At 37.0% G+C, this 17,583-nt stretch overlaps 1 protein-coding gene across 3 annotated transcripts in view; it reads right to left on the bottom strand.

Moving 5' to 3' along the window:
- The window catches only part of LOC145690629 (uncharacterized), a 33,298-nt gene extending 20,686 nt beyond the window's left edge, over positions 1–12,612 (bottom strand). Inside the window, exons 1-2 of one of the 3 annotated variants that reach the window (XM_081765702.1) lie at positions 12,473–12,612; positions 669–1,189 (exon numbers count right to left, since the gene is read on the bottom strand). In XM_081765702.1, coding sequence (XP_081621828.1) covers positions 669–1,033 — 365 coding nt within the window. In that variant the 5' untranslated portion in view covers positions 1,034–1,189; positions 12,473–12,612. Of the gene's footprint in view, positions 1–668; positions 1,190–11,185; positions 11,766–12,449 lie in introns of those variants that run through there. The other 2 variants (XM_081765701.1, XM_081765703.1) reach the window with 2 other exon arrangements.
- Between the last annotated feature and the right edge of the window lie 4,971 nt (positions 12,613–17,583).

Below are 17,583 nucleotides of genomic sequence, written 5' to 3'. Positions count from 1 at the left end.
GAAATGCGGCAGTGATTCGTTTTTTGTGGGCGAATAGGTGTAACTGCACTGAAATTACAGTTGCATGCAATCTCACGTCAAGCTATCGCGAAGTGGTGCAAGATGCTTGACAACGGACGTACAGATATTGACGATGCTGAGCGCGAGGGAAGACCATCAACTGCGACAAATCCGGAAATTGCTGCTCGCGTGAATTCATTCACTCTTGCAAACAGACGCATAATAGATGAAATCTAAAGTGAACTGGGTATTTCTCATGGAAGTGTGCATGGTTATTGGGCATTGGGCGGGATTTCTTTGCAGAAGGCATAGAAAAACTTGTACTACGCCTCGACAAATGCTTAAATAACGGAGGTAATTATGTTGAAAAGTAGACTGTGAATGGAACTTTACGACACAAATAAATTTATTGTAAAATTTCTATCCTGTTTTATTTTCTTAAGCAGTGCAACTAACTTTCTGACTAACCCTCGTAGTACTTTATTTCTCGGTAACTACACGTCGAGAGCCTCTAACTTGGTTCACCTTGGCTTATTTACACACAGATCTGTGGTTTTCATTTTAAAGAAAATAAATATTAATTTGAAATCTTGATAAATCAAAGCTCTTCCTTGGGATTTGATTTATCGAAGTTTTCTTGCATTAAATAGGATGAAAGCAAGTATTACCTTCGAATATTTGATACGTCTTCATCCTGTAATCTGTCCTGGATAATGATTCCTGAGGTTTCAGATTCAGAACATTCTTCTGTATCGAGTTCCTTGTGGATTGTGAAGTATGTATGGCTTTCAGTTTCTGTTCCCAGTCCGCAAATTTCTGATTTGAGAGCTGACAATATTTCGGCTTCATACGTTGTTAGATTTTCGCCCTTGATTACTGGTAATACTAATTCTTTGTTTTCTGAGAAACATTGTAAAACGGATTTTTTCTCTTCTGTAGACTCTTCTTTAACACACAAGAATACTGGTTGCTTCCATTCCACTTCAGATTCCAAAATACATGGCTCATATTTTACTTTCTGCTCGTCCTCCATTACAGAATTCAATTCATTTAACTAGTAGCCAGCATGCAATATATGTTTATATGACTCGCTTAACGTTTGTAATTCACATTTAAAATACACATTTATAATGTATCTGTAGCATTTACTTTGCTTCTTTGGCGTTAAATAATTTTCTCAACATGATACCTAGAGAAGAAAAGAGATTTCTTCATCAAAAAAGATACTTACTGTATGAAAAATGAAAGCACTAAATCTACAACAATCGATGCAAATCTTGGAAAATTAAAACTAAATGTTTACTATATACAAATTTAAGGATAGCACCAAATATAACATTGTCTTATTCGGTACATATAAAACGAATCTCGCACAATTGATTGTAGAAATAGACGTGGAGTTTATAACACTTATATTAGAAAACAAGCATTATTAGAATTTTGAAATATTATTGCGTATTTGCTGATGGACGCTATAGGATACATATCTATAGTTAAACAAGTAATCACCTTATACACAACAATGATTAGCTCTTCCTTATATAACTTCTTCTCTGAATCCTTCCTAAGTAACGTTACCTCTACTATCCATTTCATAAAGATAGGCCCCTGACTTCGCGGTGCTCCCGTGACGTCCAGTCAAAACTTATACTGCATTGTCGTACCTCGTTGGAATTGTTCGAATGTTGTCTTTTCAGTACTTAAGACATACAAATTTTTTTTGTACTGTGTAGTGAGAAAAAAATATAAATTAATTAAAAAGTGCGAATTTTTTCGTACTATTTTGGTAAATCAATGTTTACAGGACTTTATCTCGGAAAGGAGATAACACGAAATAATTCCCTGTGCACGATATATAGATGCATATATTACCTATAAGTTCTGAAAATTTAATTACTCAATACGTAGTAATTTTCTTGTTATTCAGTAAAAAATAAGACATTATCTCTGAATTGCTGCGGTGTATTAACAATCTGAAAAAAACTTTTAGAAAGATCTTAAAGGGCACATGCAAACTGTTTTGACTTGTTTTAAAAGATAAACAATCACAATTATGACATTATGATTTTCTCTGCTTTGTGCTCTTAGCTATCGCAGTTTATACGGAGTGCTACGTTGCCACATTTTCCTGGCGTTATACACTCTCAGTCGGACGGGTATTTAAACTTGTCACGCACACTGTCCGGCACTTTTTAGAGATATTTTTAAAATGTAATGTCCCTATAGATTTTAAACTAATTTCTTAGAAATTAAAGGATATACAGTAAATGTGCCAAATGTTCAAAATTAGAAAATCGAACTCTTATTTTGTTTGGATTTGCATGTGATGGTCCTCGAAAATTTGTTGCTTTTTGTCAGTTTTTCACTTATTGCACGCAGTACAAAATACACTTGCCCAGAAACAAATACACGCACAAAGTTTATTATATGATACAACCTTAGTTGATATGTAATATTGAGTTCACACTTCACAGGAAATCTGTTTTCAGATCTAAGAATCCCAGTACTTCTCTTTAGTGTTGTACATTTGGAAGCACTTTCCCACGCAAAGTCCAACTTTATATATCAGAAAATAAACCAGGAATGCAAATAAGCAACAAGAGTTTACTCGCCCAAGAAAAAATGTTTCTAGCCCACGTCACATAATAAAAATAATTTACTTAACTTCCGTATGATATTAAATACTCGCCCGCACCGATGAACCACACGCCTCGGGCGAGTGGTTATTTGCATCCCTGCAATAAACGCTAATATTTATTAAAAACTTCCTTTCACCGTGCGGATGCTACGCACTTTGCATCTACTTTGTCCTTCTCTCTTAGAATTTGCACATATTGGGGAGAAACTCTCTAATGGCCCCTTGCTACCAGAATTCTACCGGGTGAAGATCCCTGTACTTCAGTGCCTGCTGTGTGCAGCAGTTTATCTGCTACATTCGCATAAAAAGTTCGAAGTGCGATATGTTTTCCTGCTTTGTTCCTGTACAGTATGTGAGTATTGACATGTGTGATAAGTCAAACAGAAAAAACAAAGAAACAAACAAACAAACAAACAAACAAAAAAAACAGCTTCTTCCACCACTTGACAGGCATACTAATAGCTCTTGCGTAGTTGATTTGTAAAAATCGTGTAAAGTTGACTTCCGTACAAGGCATATGTGAATAATTAGTGTAAAAAGTTCCTTGTTTTCAAGTAACACGCTTTCATTTAGAAAACAAAGATTTTTGTTTTAGTAATTTTTCTTTTTCTCAATCTGCTGTTTTGCGTATTGATTCATTTCTTTTACTACTATTCCTGGCGGGAGCTCATGTAGTTTGGATTCCACGTTAATCAGTAGGTCCACGTCTCATATAGCCTCGCTGCTGCACATGACGTTGAACACAAAATCAACTCAACTTTTCTTCTTACTATAAAACTTCATCGGTAAAAACAGCTGAAACACTTTATATGCGGAATACTTTGTAGATAGCCCAGCATTTTGATCAATTCCCGGGACACCACTAAACAGGGATTTTGTATTTACTTGACTTTTATCGCTCCAAGCTACATCAGAATCTGTCTATGAATAGGAATGACGCGTTTTTCTCTCTCTCTTTCCCGGCGCAGCCTCAGGTTTACTTGAAACAGAGTTACTATCTTGTTCACTCCCGGATACGCCACTGAGCACAGAATAATCAATGTCATTACTATTAATTACTAACTCATAACCGTATGAGTCGCAGTCATTCATCAGTTCTGCAATTTCATTATCGCTAAACATTTTGCCTCTTCTTTTTGTAATACCGCCACTCGTGAAGGAACATCTATATTTTTTTTTCAATCAAAAAGCACAAGATATACTCAGGAAAATATAAATGCCCATTCGTCCATCTCATTGCAATGAACACATATGATGTCCTTGCGTGTGCGACGTGATTAGACGCAAATACAGCCCTCGTCACCTACTCATTGCATTGTTTATTTTCGTTGAAAGAAAACAAAGGACCCATTCTGTGTTACATTCGGCAGGGGAATTGATCGCAGAACTTGGGTGAACACATGATTGCCAAGGCTATAGTATATTTCTTTTTAACCTTTAACATGTTCGTAAGCTGGAAAGTGTGTATACTGATAAATGGAGCATTGTTAATAAGTATTCAGGAAGATAACAGGAGCAGCGATGAGTCAACAAAGCCATGACGAAAGTGAATGAGGTAAATAGATTAAGAGATGAGTTTTTGGATGTGTTACTTCAACGTTTTATTTCGATTACGTTGAGATGTGTACACTCATGTCCAAAATTATTGTCGCATATCTATAACTGTCTTCTTGTAAGAATATAATTTGATAATGATTTTGCAAGGTACTTTTAATACAGATACTATATGTGGAGTCGGGAAATGTATATTTCTGGTAAATTTTATAGGAAAAGAATTATAAATATGAAAATTAGCACGAGTAAAACAAAATGTTGCTAAATGGATAAGAAAATTTTATTTTCGTTTTATTGTTCTTATTTACTGCTCTTTTGACAAGAAATTAGCCACACAGCCTACATGTCTTTGCCGATTATACACATACTAACATTAAAAGAAATACCAGGCGAATTCGTTATCAAATTATATTCCTACAATAACATATTTATAGACATGCAACAAAAATTTTGGACATGAGTGTAAATGCATTATTATTTTTATGATGTGAAAGGTTATAATAAATACTTTTTCCTATTACATTCTTATGAAGTAGGCTTCGCGCTACAAGCTTCCTGAACGCGACAACACTACACGACAGCGTTGCCGCACTTCCAGTTACTGTATGCTGTTTCTTCATACAAGCGCAGGAAATTTAAAGATTGGGCTGCAACATGGCTCACCGCTTAACGCAGAGAATATGTTGAAGTAAACTTTTTTTTAAAAAAAAACAAATAAATAAATAAATACTCCACCAACTAAACCCTTTTTTGTTAATAGTTCCAAATATTTGGAACACTAGACTTCCAAATTTTCGAACAGTGTTCTGTACGTTTTTCTACCTACCATGGTAAAGGAGATCATAGCGTCGTACATTTGCTTTAGTTACACAAAAAATATCAAGTGATGAAAATTGAACTTTTCACAACTTACAATTAATGGATGCATCTACATATTGTACACAGGAAATTATTTCACGTGATCTCTTTTCTGAAATATAGTCCTATAAACATTGATCTACCAAAAAAGTACGAAAAAATAAGCACTTTTTCATTAATTTTTATTTTTTTCTCACTACATAGTATAAAGAAAATTTTTATGTTTTAAGTATTGAAAAGACAATATTCCAGCAATTCCAACGAGGTACGACAATGCAATGTAAGTTTTGACTGGACGTAACGGCAGCACCGCGAAGTCAGGGGCCTATCTTTATGAAATGGATAGTAGTTTTTGTTCTTCCCTTATATATTCTTACTCGAAGAGGATTTTCCTGAAATATTTCAAGAATATACGATCATTCGAAAACCCTTTAAGTTCGCAGTATCATTTGTAGATCTTCGGACTTCTACATTATGAAAAGTAGAATTAATCATTTTTGGATATAAGCTGAATGTTTGTTATTCTAGTGTCATTTCGTTGTTACCAGAAATTTTGTTAAAATTTTTAGCTCTTCTTTTCAGATTTTCCTTGTATTCACACATTAGTGGCAAAGGAAGGCAAATGACATATATGATGATCACCATTGATGACCCTAGGAGAGGATATTTGCAATTTTAAACCAGATATCAGGAAAAATGGAACCTTCCCGAAACTCAGTAAAGAGGTAATGAACGACTACATACTGTACAATGCAGATGAAGTTTTTGAATACAAAGGTTTATCAGCTTGCAACTCTTAAAGTGACTCAGAAAACAAAATCAAGGATATCATGATACTACTGAAGTCTACATGACATTTGATGAAGAACGAAAAAGTACAAGCGGTTCCCAGAACGATCTTTACGACGGAAAGCTCACAGGAAGCCAATTTGACGAATAATATGCTGAAAAGCTTCGATCAATGGATGCCATTTTGAGTCGAACGTCAAATTAAAGTCCAGCAAATAAAGGATGAATTTTGGGAAGCCTCAGAGGCAGAGTTCCAGCAAATGCAAGACATCAAACATGCAACACAATATTACAATTTGACACAGTAGAATCAATATTATTATTTACAATTTTGTAAAGAAAAAAAGAAGTAAATTCAGGGTGTCTACTATTTCAGACAAATAAAATTCCCTGACTTTTCCACTTTTCCAGACCGAAACAGAAAATTTTCCTGAGTATATTTTAGTGCAGTTAAGTAACCGCTATTCTCTAAACACTTGTAGTTCTATAATATGTATTCTCTTAGTTGTGACAGCTGTTATAAAAATACGAACAACGCTTAAATAAGTACCTATTTATTCCTGCCAAGAACAATACTGTTAAATACAATGTATTTTTTGATGGGCTTCCATCTCCCCTTCACAAAGTTTCAAGACTGGTCTGAGAATACAAAATGAATTAAACATTTTTGTACAGGGAACTAAAATTCTTCGAAATATGACCCTTTGGCATAAACACACCGCTGCCAGCATTTTTTCCATTGTTCGTAGGCTCCCTGGAAGTCTCCGCGCGCAAGCTGTGAAGGGACATCGTCGAAGTCGCCTGGTCCGCTGGAATTGTTTCCAGACATGAGGATCGTCTTGGAAACGTTCAAGCATTTCTTCGCGAACAGCCAGGCCTTTCGTTCATCCGTCAGAACTTTGGGAACAAGTTTGGTACACACTTTTCTCATCTTCAAATCTTCTGTCACTAACTTGAACACTATAGTCGGAACCAATCCCAGCTCATCGGCAATTAATGTAACACTAAGACGATGAACAGTGTTTGAGAATGCATGCACTTTCATCAGATTTTCCTCAGTTCGGCTTATTTCAGGTCTCCCAGAGCGGTCCTCGTGGCCCTCTTTGAACCTCTTGTGCCAATAAAAACCACTGCAGGTGACATGGCGTCTTCTTTGTAGGCATCTTGAATCATATGAAAAGTCTGTAACTATTTTGTTCAGTTTCGTACAGAACTTCACGGCATAACGCTGCTCCAAATCCCGCTGCATTTTCCACTCATTCAGGTTTTGACGGGGGTTACCGACACGCACGCACGCCACTAGCTATCTGCTCACTCCCGCGCTTCGGAGGCAACTGACGCTCGTGTGGACGGTTAGCTGGCATCCTCAACTACCGCACCCTGTCAGTGGAACGGGTCTGTGCGCGCGCCCCTACTCAGGTAACACTCAGTCTTGAAACTTTGTGAACGCACCCTGTATTATAATGTAAACATAGAGGTAAACACTGAAATTAAGGATAAACTTTGCAATGCCCATTCCAGTTGGTAACCTTGCACAAACACGAGAAATTACATTCGATTGATTTTAGCAAAATGGGTCCAAATTTCCTAATCCTCATCTAACCCATCGCTACTTTACTATAGGGTACTACCCAATTTTTAAGTTGCACAGTTGGGGGTCACGGTGCCTCAACGGTGGAGCACTTACCACCTTTCGTGTGTGAACTCCTTCGTTCGATCCCTTGCACAGTTTGTGGTAGACGACAGCGTGTGCGTTGGCTTTTCTCTGGTATTGCTATTTCCCCCACATACTCATTCCAACAATTCCTCCATCATCATTCACTTACCTTATTCATCCGTCTCTCTCAGGTTGAACAGTATAATTGTGAGACGTTAAACTGAATATTTTCATTTCGAAAAAAAGGTGCTGGTGAAGTTTTGGCACACCATATTTTGTAAAATTTACATCCAAAATAAACACTCTGCATGGAAAGACATATTTGCGAGTAACAAATTTCTGTAGGCGACAGAATTAAATACAAAGTAATACAGATGTTGGTTTAGAAGTATAGGGTTTGTAGTATAAAACTATTACAAGTGCTTTACGACGGATAAAATGACTGAGTGCTCATGAAGGACCACCGTATTATATAAAGCGATCATCCACTATCCTCGAGTATGCATATTCCACCGCCGCTGACGCGCCTACTCCGTACGGACGCACTCCTTGGATAGCGGTCGGGCTCCCCTGCCACGCTCGTGCCCTGACTCAGTTAGATAGCATTCGGGCTTTCTAGTGGCCACCAAGCACAAGATGGTTCATATTTTAGGGTTAAGTGTTGTATCGCCGGATTAATTTTAGGAAATTTAACGGGTCAACTGGAGAACTTATTGAAGTTTGAGAGGAAGAATGAGTGAAAGTCAGGTAAGGAGAATAGTAAAAGTTACGAAAATGGTTGTTTTTTATGTAAGAGGCAATGTATGTGCAGAATTCCAAGGATAGATACAGTTCTTATGATATACTGGCGCGAAAGGCAGTCTGGAAATGGCGCGTGTATGTCAAGGGCGAGACATATCACGTGAGAGTTACATAGAACGATTTAAAAATATCGAGCGACAGCTAAAAACTATTGTACACGATTTTGTTGAAATTGCAAAAGTATAGTTTTGAAGGGAAGTGACTTCTAACTCAACGACAATGTATTTCTGCACAGTGTACAGAAGCTGTATTTTATGTTTACAAGTGAAGCGTTACTAGTATGAAACCATGACAAGTGCTAGTGAAATTTGTATGATTTGGATGTTTCCACTACCATCGCTTAAACGTATACTCACTGGCGCTGACGCGCCTGCTCCCTTTGGACGCATCCTCCAAGCTACCGCGCTGACCCACCAGCTGAGCCATGCTCTAACTCGACTAGATAGTATTCGTACTATGTAGACCATCTAGCATAGGTTGGTTTGTGTTTCTGCACTTTATTTTATATGCCCCTAACCTAATGGAACGTAATCTAAGGTAATAGTATACATGAGAACCCCCTGATCTGCGTTTCTTCTGTGTTCTATTACCACTTCTACATGAAATACAATAAATTTTCTACGTAGTGCAATAGTAAGAATATCCATGTGCACAAGACATGCGATATGCGCTAACCCCCCCCCCCCCCACAGTCATAGATGAAGTGTGGGGGGCACAAGGGCACTACACATGCAGATATAAAGTACAAGTACATTCTTTTTTATTTTCGTATCAGTCGATAAGTAACTAAAAGTCGCCTTGTTACCCCCTTTGTCAGTTCGTACATACTCGATGAGCGTCCTGCTCCTTCGGGAACTGATGCAGCTTCATGTATACTATATCCATACCTTATTCTACTCTACCCTACCCTACTCTACTATACTCTTTAAAAGGGCCCTACTTATCGATGCGCAGCTGGAGCGTGTCTTGTAAAGTTTTTCTTTCTTTTCTCGATTTTCCTGTAGTCCGCTTACAAAGTAGTAATGCTCTTTGAAGTGTATTGCTTATGCCATACATACGGACGCCATATTCATGTGCAAACCGTAAAAGAAATTGTAATCGTGCAGTTTTACTATACGGATCCATGGTATTAGTAGTAGTAGTAGTAGGGATAGGGGTAAGAGTAGCAGTAGGAGTAGAAACGGGTTAAAAGCCCCGCAGGGGTTTGCTGGGTTCTGTTCTCGACATAAAATGCGCAAATTAACCCTGCAGTACGCGCGCGGATTTTTGTGACGTGGATAGTCGCGCGGGCTACCACTGTAGCCCATTTATTTTTATTTTATTATGTTGCCTAGGTTTGTTAATATTTCTGTCTTTCTTGAAGAGAATTGTTTTTACAAAAGTGTTTTAAAGGTTTTATATACAATTTGAGAAATATGTTTATTTTGAAAGCATTATATACAGTGAAACCTGTCTATGTTGGCCACCATCGGTTCCATCGAAAACTGGCCAACTTAGACAGGTGGCCAACTTACAGAAAACAAGTGTGATTGGTGTATTTTTAGAATAGGATTTCTAGTATTACTTGATTGTAAAATTTTCATAAGCTACTTATAAATAATGCATATAGAGTAATCATAAAAATTATACAGTACTAGAAAAATTACTATAGTATGTTTAATATATGTGCATACCTTTCTCTTCCTGAAAACTAGTCTGGTACATTGGATTATTCGGATTGAAAAGATAATAACAGAAATAACCATGAAATAGAAGCGTATGTACGCAGTTTATTGAAATTGATGCACGCTGAGTTATTTAGATTGAAAATAAGAAAAGCTAAGTTATAAATTGAGAAATTCATATGCAATTTATATGACTTCTTTTCAGTTACTGAATGGTGGTTCATTCTAAACGTATTATTTTATTCTTCTTGGCAGATATGCACATTCTAATATTGTAGTTACTACCTCTTGTTAAGGAGCTAGAATTGTTTCCCTCGGAGCAAAAGATGTTTTGAGAAAATCTTGAGGGAATTCATATCTCAAAAACTCCGCTATCTCTTGACAAGCCGACAGGTGCCAATAGTTGACAATTGAGATGGTTAGTTTTACCCTTGAGAATTTTCCGGCATTACAAAAACTCCCCACTGATGAGAGGAGCTGAATAGCTAATGGTTTTACCAAAACAGACAGGGTAAACAAATACGTACAACCATTTCCTGAATTCCTGTACGTGCTTTTTCTTATTCACATCTTCCTTCACCACCCCTTTATCAGGGTAGTCTTCTGGCCATTGACCTCCAAGAGCAAATCGCGCGAATCCTTGCTTCTTTTCTCCAGTCACAAATACAGAACATCTGCCTCTCATATGGGAATACGAAGAAGTTAAGAAAAATAACAAAACGGTATTTTGCGTGGCCAAGATACGCAGGTAAATTCATCATTATCATCATAGGATAAACACAGCTTCAGTGTGGCCAACTTCCAAGATAGACAGGTGGCCAACTTATAGAGTAGTAAGTAACGAATGTCTTATGGGAAAATGCAGGTTCAAGACGAACTAGGCCAAGATAAGCAGGTGGCCAACTTAGAGAGGTGGCCAAGTTCACAGGTTTCACTGTATATAGAAAGAAGACCAACACCATTCATTTTTTCAAAAGTAATACAGGAAGACTGTAAACGTTATTTGTATTTATCAATAAATGGACCAATCTGGCGCATTTTAAACTTTCCTTCATCTTAAACATGTGTGTTAGAATTCTTTACAAATTAAGTATAATTTTTCAAAAATTTTACAAATATTACAAATAAACGTATTATCCATAAAGCATATAACTTTTCAGCATAACGAGATTCTGGTATCAAAGTTTGATTACGATTTTGCATAATTTTACATATGCTACTTACACTCATATATTTTTCTTTTTATGTTTCCATATTCATGTCCTTCTAAGCATTTACTGCACATAAGTGGTAAGTAGTCAATGCACACTTTCCTTCAAGCATTGACCACTCATCAAAAGCATCAAAATGTCAATAAGGGCACGTACAATCTCGTCTGTAAGTTTTGCATCACGGTTAAGTACAAATCTCAATCTAATACTGTCAATGTAAATATTGGTAAAATCAAGGTTAAGTCTCAAAATGTTTGCATCCAAAAGCACTTCTAGATATTCAAGCTCCGACAACGCAGACCTACCCCCACCTTTAGGTCCTGGAAAACGAAGCACAATATTATGAACACGAGCGCAAATATTACGAGTAGGAGTGACTTTTTTCCATTTGAGATTGTCTTTTACTACATAAGAATTTACTTCACAACTGTCTCTACTAATATTATCAACAGGTATCAGTGATTCCTGCCGCCCGGAATTCTCAGTCACATCTTCTGAATTTTCACTATTTCTGTGTCCGAAAAATGCATTTTTGTGCTCTCAAAATGTTAACTATCGCCATCTAGAAAACATTCCTCATCAGAATTGGCATTTTGCAAACTCATTGACCATCTAATCAACACTCAAACTATAATGAAAAAGCTTTGACATTTTGGAACATTCGTGGCAGCAATAGTCGCGCGGGCTACAGATGTAGCCCATGAAACTTTCAAGCAGAATAACACTGACCTCCTTCCGATTTTACGTTTGACCACACACTAAACACGCAGAATGATAGTTGATAGAAAGGTACACAGACACCCTTTGAGTTATCATCTCGAATTAGTTTGTGGCAAAAAAAATAAAAACGCTGGGCTACAATAGTAGCCCGCGCACGTATTGGAAGGTTAAAGACTTCCCCAAAATTTTTAAGTACATTTGAGAATCTGTGGGCCCTTACAATAAAGCTGCACCAATGAAATTTTTAAGCAATTATTTTTGATGGTACCATTGAATTTTATCTATGTTATATGGGGCAACAACATCTCGCTCAGCGCAAATCTCTTGGAAAACAAAAAAATTAGTGACAGAATTTTAACTTTTCGAGTGGTGTTCGAAAACCACCGAATCCCTGCACGATTCTAGCACATAAAATCCAGTCGTAACATTGGATATCTCGATTTTCGTGTTTCCTCCTAACTTTATTTCATCACTATAAATCCCAATAGTACTTTTTCTTTTTTCTTAACCTGAAGGAATAAAGTAAGACAATATAAACAAGAAAATTAAATTTGAACCTGTAATTAGTCGCTTGTTTTACCTTCGTCTTCTTCTTGTCATGTCTTGTCGTAGACCATTATCGGTCAAATATGTTGGTGCACCGGCTCAATAGTCATATGTGCTACTGTTGCAAAAATGGTCAAATGTATACCTCAAACGGAGGATTTATGATTCAAAAGCAAAATATAATAAAATACAGGACACAATCGGGAAAAAGACACAAGTCGGGAAAAAAGGCAAAGTCAGGAAAGGAGTTCAGACAGGGAAATAGGGCGAAAAGCCAAGGTGAACAGGGCAAAGAAGTAGAGGAAAGTAGGAAATATAAAATGGAAAGATAAAGGAGAAATAGACGGTGCAGGAAAAGAAGGGAATGTATGTACATGTAAATGTAACAGAAAGTGTAAGTGTAGTGTAGGTGTATCACTGGGCCCACTTAATCTCCTTCCTCTTGGAGCATCACCAGCCACGAGAAACTCACTAGCACAGCCGCTGTCGAACCAAAAAAATAACAAGACATCAACAATAACATATTTTTTTCTGTGCAACTACTCAATTCAAACCGGCTAAGAGTGCACTGTGCAAGGATCTGCGCATCTGCCGTCACTAACAATTGAATGTTGTTTTCCGTACGTCCCTTTTTTATCCAGATAATATATGTCCGTGGACGTTTCATTCGTGGATTAAATATTGACATCCAATGGACCATCCACTGAAGTCCAGAAAATGGATATTCACTTCTGAACGTAATATGGACATCCAATGGACCGTCCACACAAGTTCAGAATGTGGATATCCATTGCCGAACGTAATATGGACAACGAATGGATGTTACGCATAAGTCAAGTACTAAACTGGACGTTCTGGATGTAATATGTACGTCCACTGGCTGTGAGGTGCTCTGTAGGCTTGGTTCATTCAACATACTTTCTCTCCCTCCTCCCTCCATTTTCTGCTTCATAACTCCCAACGTTTATATCTTCTCCGAAAACGCGCTACTCAACTTTGTAATTGTGGTTTCGTTACTGGCTTCATCAATCATCTCATTTTCTCTTGTTCTCTATATCAACAATATCGTCAGCCATTTCCCTCTATTCTTCATACATTTCACGGTTCTTGTCAATTTAATGTAGATTCGTTAGTTTTCACCTTTTCCCCATCTGTTCTAACTGCCTATTATCTTTATTTACAAAGATCTACGTTATTTCGCATCTTATAAGCATCTCTAAAGATTCAGGGACGCAGACAAGGTTGGACGACGACAAGCCTGGACACTTAATTTTGGTCGCTCCAGACAAGGTTGGACGACGACAAGCTTGGACACTTCTCAATTTATCCTCTTGCGCCAGACTCGAACGAATTCCTGAGGTGTCCAAGCTTGTCGTGGTCGATCCCGACCAGCCTGGAAAGATCTCATTTTGGGTCGTTGACGACAAGGTTGGACGACGACAAGCCTGGACACATTCCTGGGGTGTCCAAGCTTGTCGTGGTCGATCCCGACAAGCCTGGACACATCTCATTTTGGGTCGTTGACGACAAGGTTGGACGACGACAAGCCTGGACACATTCCAATGGGCCGATTTGGTGCATTCAAAGCACGTAGCAATACGTTTGTTTAGCGCTGAAAGAGCAGCATTGCGTGAATTTCCACCAGAAAAGTTTCGTTCCGTTTCCAGGTTCGGGAGATGATAAATACCCCGGAAAGTAGCACCGCAGGCTCCATAAAGTTGCTTTGTTCTTTTTTACCAAAAATATTTCAATCCAAATATAAATTTTGTGAAAATGAATATATTTGTGGGTGTGCATGAAAAGGTACAAGTTCGCGGGTATTGAGTTATTGGTGTTTTCTTAATGTTTGTTAGAAGTAATAACCAGATAAAATGCGGTTTGAATACAATTTCAGCATTAAAAATTACTTTCATAAAGTTAAAAAAGGTATACACTTTTTATGTGTAGGATTTTTATGTACATTTAATTTGACAAATCAAAATATCTTTGGAACGAAGAACAATTTTCAAATTCGGTTTACGCAAGAAGATAGGTAGTGTAGGGGGGCACCGTGAGACGCTATAGAGTAGAATCTGTGGATCTAGTCTTCTTCTTCTTCCCGAGTATTATCGATATGCAAAATACTGATTCCCCATTTCATCCACGGTAGTTCGCAGTGGAACAACATAAACAGTCTCTTTAATGTATCCTACTCCACACAAAGTGAGAACAGGTGATAATCCACTATTAGAGATCCTCATGCCAGAAATTCTAGAAAATTTCTATGCAGATTTTTCGAATATCACTTCTGATACGAACATCACCCTTATTGGAAATATTATACTGATATTTCCAATAAGTATATTATAATGTATACACGGTGTCCGGTGAGGAAATGCAAAGAATTTGGGATATGATGAGGAGGGGGGATCGAGAAGGTCATGCTAAGCACAAATGATTATGTAAACATAGGGTCTATTCTCCTTCGTTTCGGAGAAAGGGGTGAGGGTAACGTTTTTCGTGGTGCACTTGCCAATTTTCGTTTGAAACATTATAGCCCACCCTGTAGTTGGTCTTACGTTACATGCAGTTTATCCCAGTATTTTCCTATTTTTTAAAGGTGAATAGCCTTAACGCCCGACTTCGTACGGGGAGATCTGGTTTCTTAAAAATATATTGGAATAGGGCCTACTACTACCTATTTCTACTACATTATACTATTACTACTACTACTGCTACTACCTACTACTACAATTACTTACTACTACTATTACTACCACTACCTACTGCTACTACTACTGCTACCACTACTACCTACTACTACTAATACCAATACTACCACTACTACTACTGAAACTACCTACTGCTACTAACACTACAACTACCTAGTACTACTACAACTACCTACTACTACTACTACTACTACTACTACTACTACTATTACTACATCTATTACTACTACTTACTACTCCAACAACAACAACAGCAGCAACTACTACTACTACCTGTTTGGAGTGTTAACATTGATCTAAGTGACCTCAAAACCTATATAAACGACGTTAATATTGGTCATTTTCGACAAATTTTACATTTCAGCCCCTCCACCTCTGCCTTTGGACGCGTGAGGGGTGTTCCACTCCAACATTATTATCCGCCAGACTATACGGTATATGTGTGCCAAGTTTCGTTCAAATCGGTTTAGTCGTTCTTAAGTAGAGATGCAAAAAAGCCGGCTTTTTTGAATCGATGGTTTTTTTTTACATAAAAAGCCGGCTTTTTTGGGAAAAAACCGAGAATTTTGGAAATTTTGGCTTTTTTCAACTTCATGATTTTTCTATCTAAATAGCTTTCTTATAGTATATTCTATAGTTAGATAAGAATTCCATGACCTGAATGTGATATTTCGCTCTGAAATTCACCATCAAGATGGATGGAGCACATGTTTTACGAATTAAAGCTAACATGAAGAATGTAGTATTTGAGGGTAATTTTAGAGGCTATTTAACTTTATTTTAACTTTTGAGTTATCGACATCTTTTCTCTTCTCTAGTTTGTCATCCGTGTTTCATTTCTAAGAGCTTTTAGTACTCTAGCTTCTAGCGCAAAAGTTAAACTTGCCCGTTTTTCTATTTATCCGTCAAAGCGTACGTTTTTCAATATATCCGTCAAACCGTACTTCCACATTTCTGTTATACTGTAGCTGTGAAGTGATTTAGCAATAATTTTCCGGACACAACCTTGAATACCAATTTATACAAATAATCAGTAGCGGATTTAGAAAAGTACTTTAGGAGGGTTTTTTCTGATTGTTTCGTTTCCTAAAAAGTCCTAATTTTATTTGGGAAGTGCTTGAAGTTTATGAGTACAGGCATAACTAATATTTCGTTTCGTTTATATGTTTAGCAATAATCTTCCGGATACAACTTTAAAAATCATTTTATACTGAGAATCAGTGGCGGACTTAGAAAAGTATTTTGGGAAGGGTTTCTTACTAATGTTTAGTTTTTTTAAACATTCGTAATTTTTATTTGACGGGAGCTTAAAGTTTATGAGTAAAGGCATAAATAATAGATATTTCGTTTGTTGCAGACATTCCGTTACTTTGGGGAACGGGCTTCAGTCCGAAAGACCGCCCCCCTAACCTTCGCAAAACCGTCACTGCTGGTAATTAGTAATAATAACGATTTAAAAACAATAAAAAAGGAAGTCGCTCAACTTACAGTACACGCACTATTTCTACATTCACAGATGGAATGAAGAAAAGCTTTGTCAGAATGGTCGAATGCTGGTTGAATCCCGGACTTCCCGATAGAAGCGCAAAAGCTAATCACTCAGTCATGTTTGTTGTGCAGTTGTATTTAGCTTAACTTAAATATATTCCGTAGTCTTTTTTTTTTGGGGGGGGGAGTTCCGTAATGATATGTTGAATCCCTCTTGTTAAAAATTCAGAAAACTTGAGGATTGGGTAAACTGTGATGGTGGTTCCATAAAACTTAACTGTAGAATTTCAAGAATATACACAACCAAAAGCCCTAGATGTGCAGCCTTTAAGTGTATCATATAAATCTAAGTATTTCTCTTATGTTTTATTTTAATTTTATTTTGTTTCAAAAAGAGGGTATGGAATATTTTGAAGTAAAAATACTACATACTATTTTGCTAGTTATTTGTGTATTCTTTAAAAAGAAGTGTTTACTTTTAGGGTTGGCTGATTTACACCAATTTTTTTTTTTTAATTACTGGTTTAAACCACAAAAATAAAAAGAATGAAAAATGCGAATCGTGTGAACTTCATGGTAACGTTTCCAGATATCAAACCACCTGCAATAGTTTATTTCCCTTTCACCTTTTAATCAAGGTGTCCCATGTTCAATTCTCGGTCGAACCACAATCCTTCTTTCATGCGTAACCCAAGTAGCGGTTCGGATGTCAGTTTAAGCGAAAGTCTTCTCCTTGATAACCTCGGTATTTCGTAAGGATGTTAAGCCTAAATATACGAAACAAACCAAATTGTATATTTCTACATGCCTAAATGAGTGTTGTTTTATAAAGAAGCCAATATTGCTTAAATATATTGATAGAAATTGGCAAAATTTATCGATTGCCTGCGCAGCTTCCAACATTAGCTTGGATTGGACTTTCAGAGATATGTACGTACTAAATTTG

Source organism: Thermobia domestica, chromosome 7 (genome assembly GCF_964235325.1).
Source record: "Thermobia domestica chromosome 7, izTheDome1.hap1.1, whole genome shotgun sequence".
Classification (NCBI taxonomy): Eukaryota; Metazoa; Arthropoda; class Insecta; order Zygentoma; family Lepismatidae; genus Thermobia; species Thermobia domestica.
Note: the sequence above shows the minus strand (reverse complement) of the source record. Positions and strands in the feature narration are given on the sequence as shown.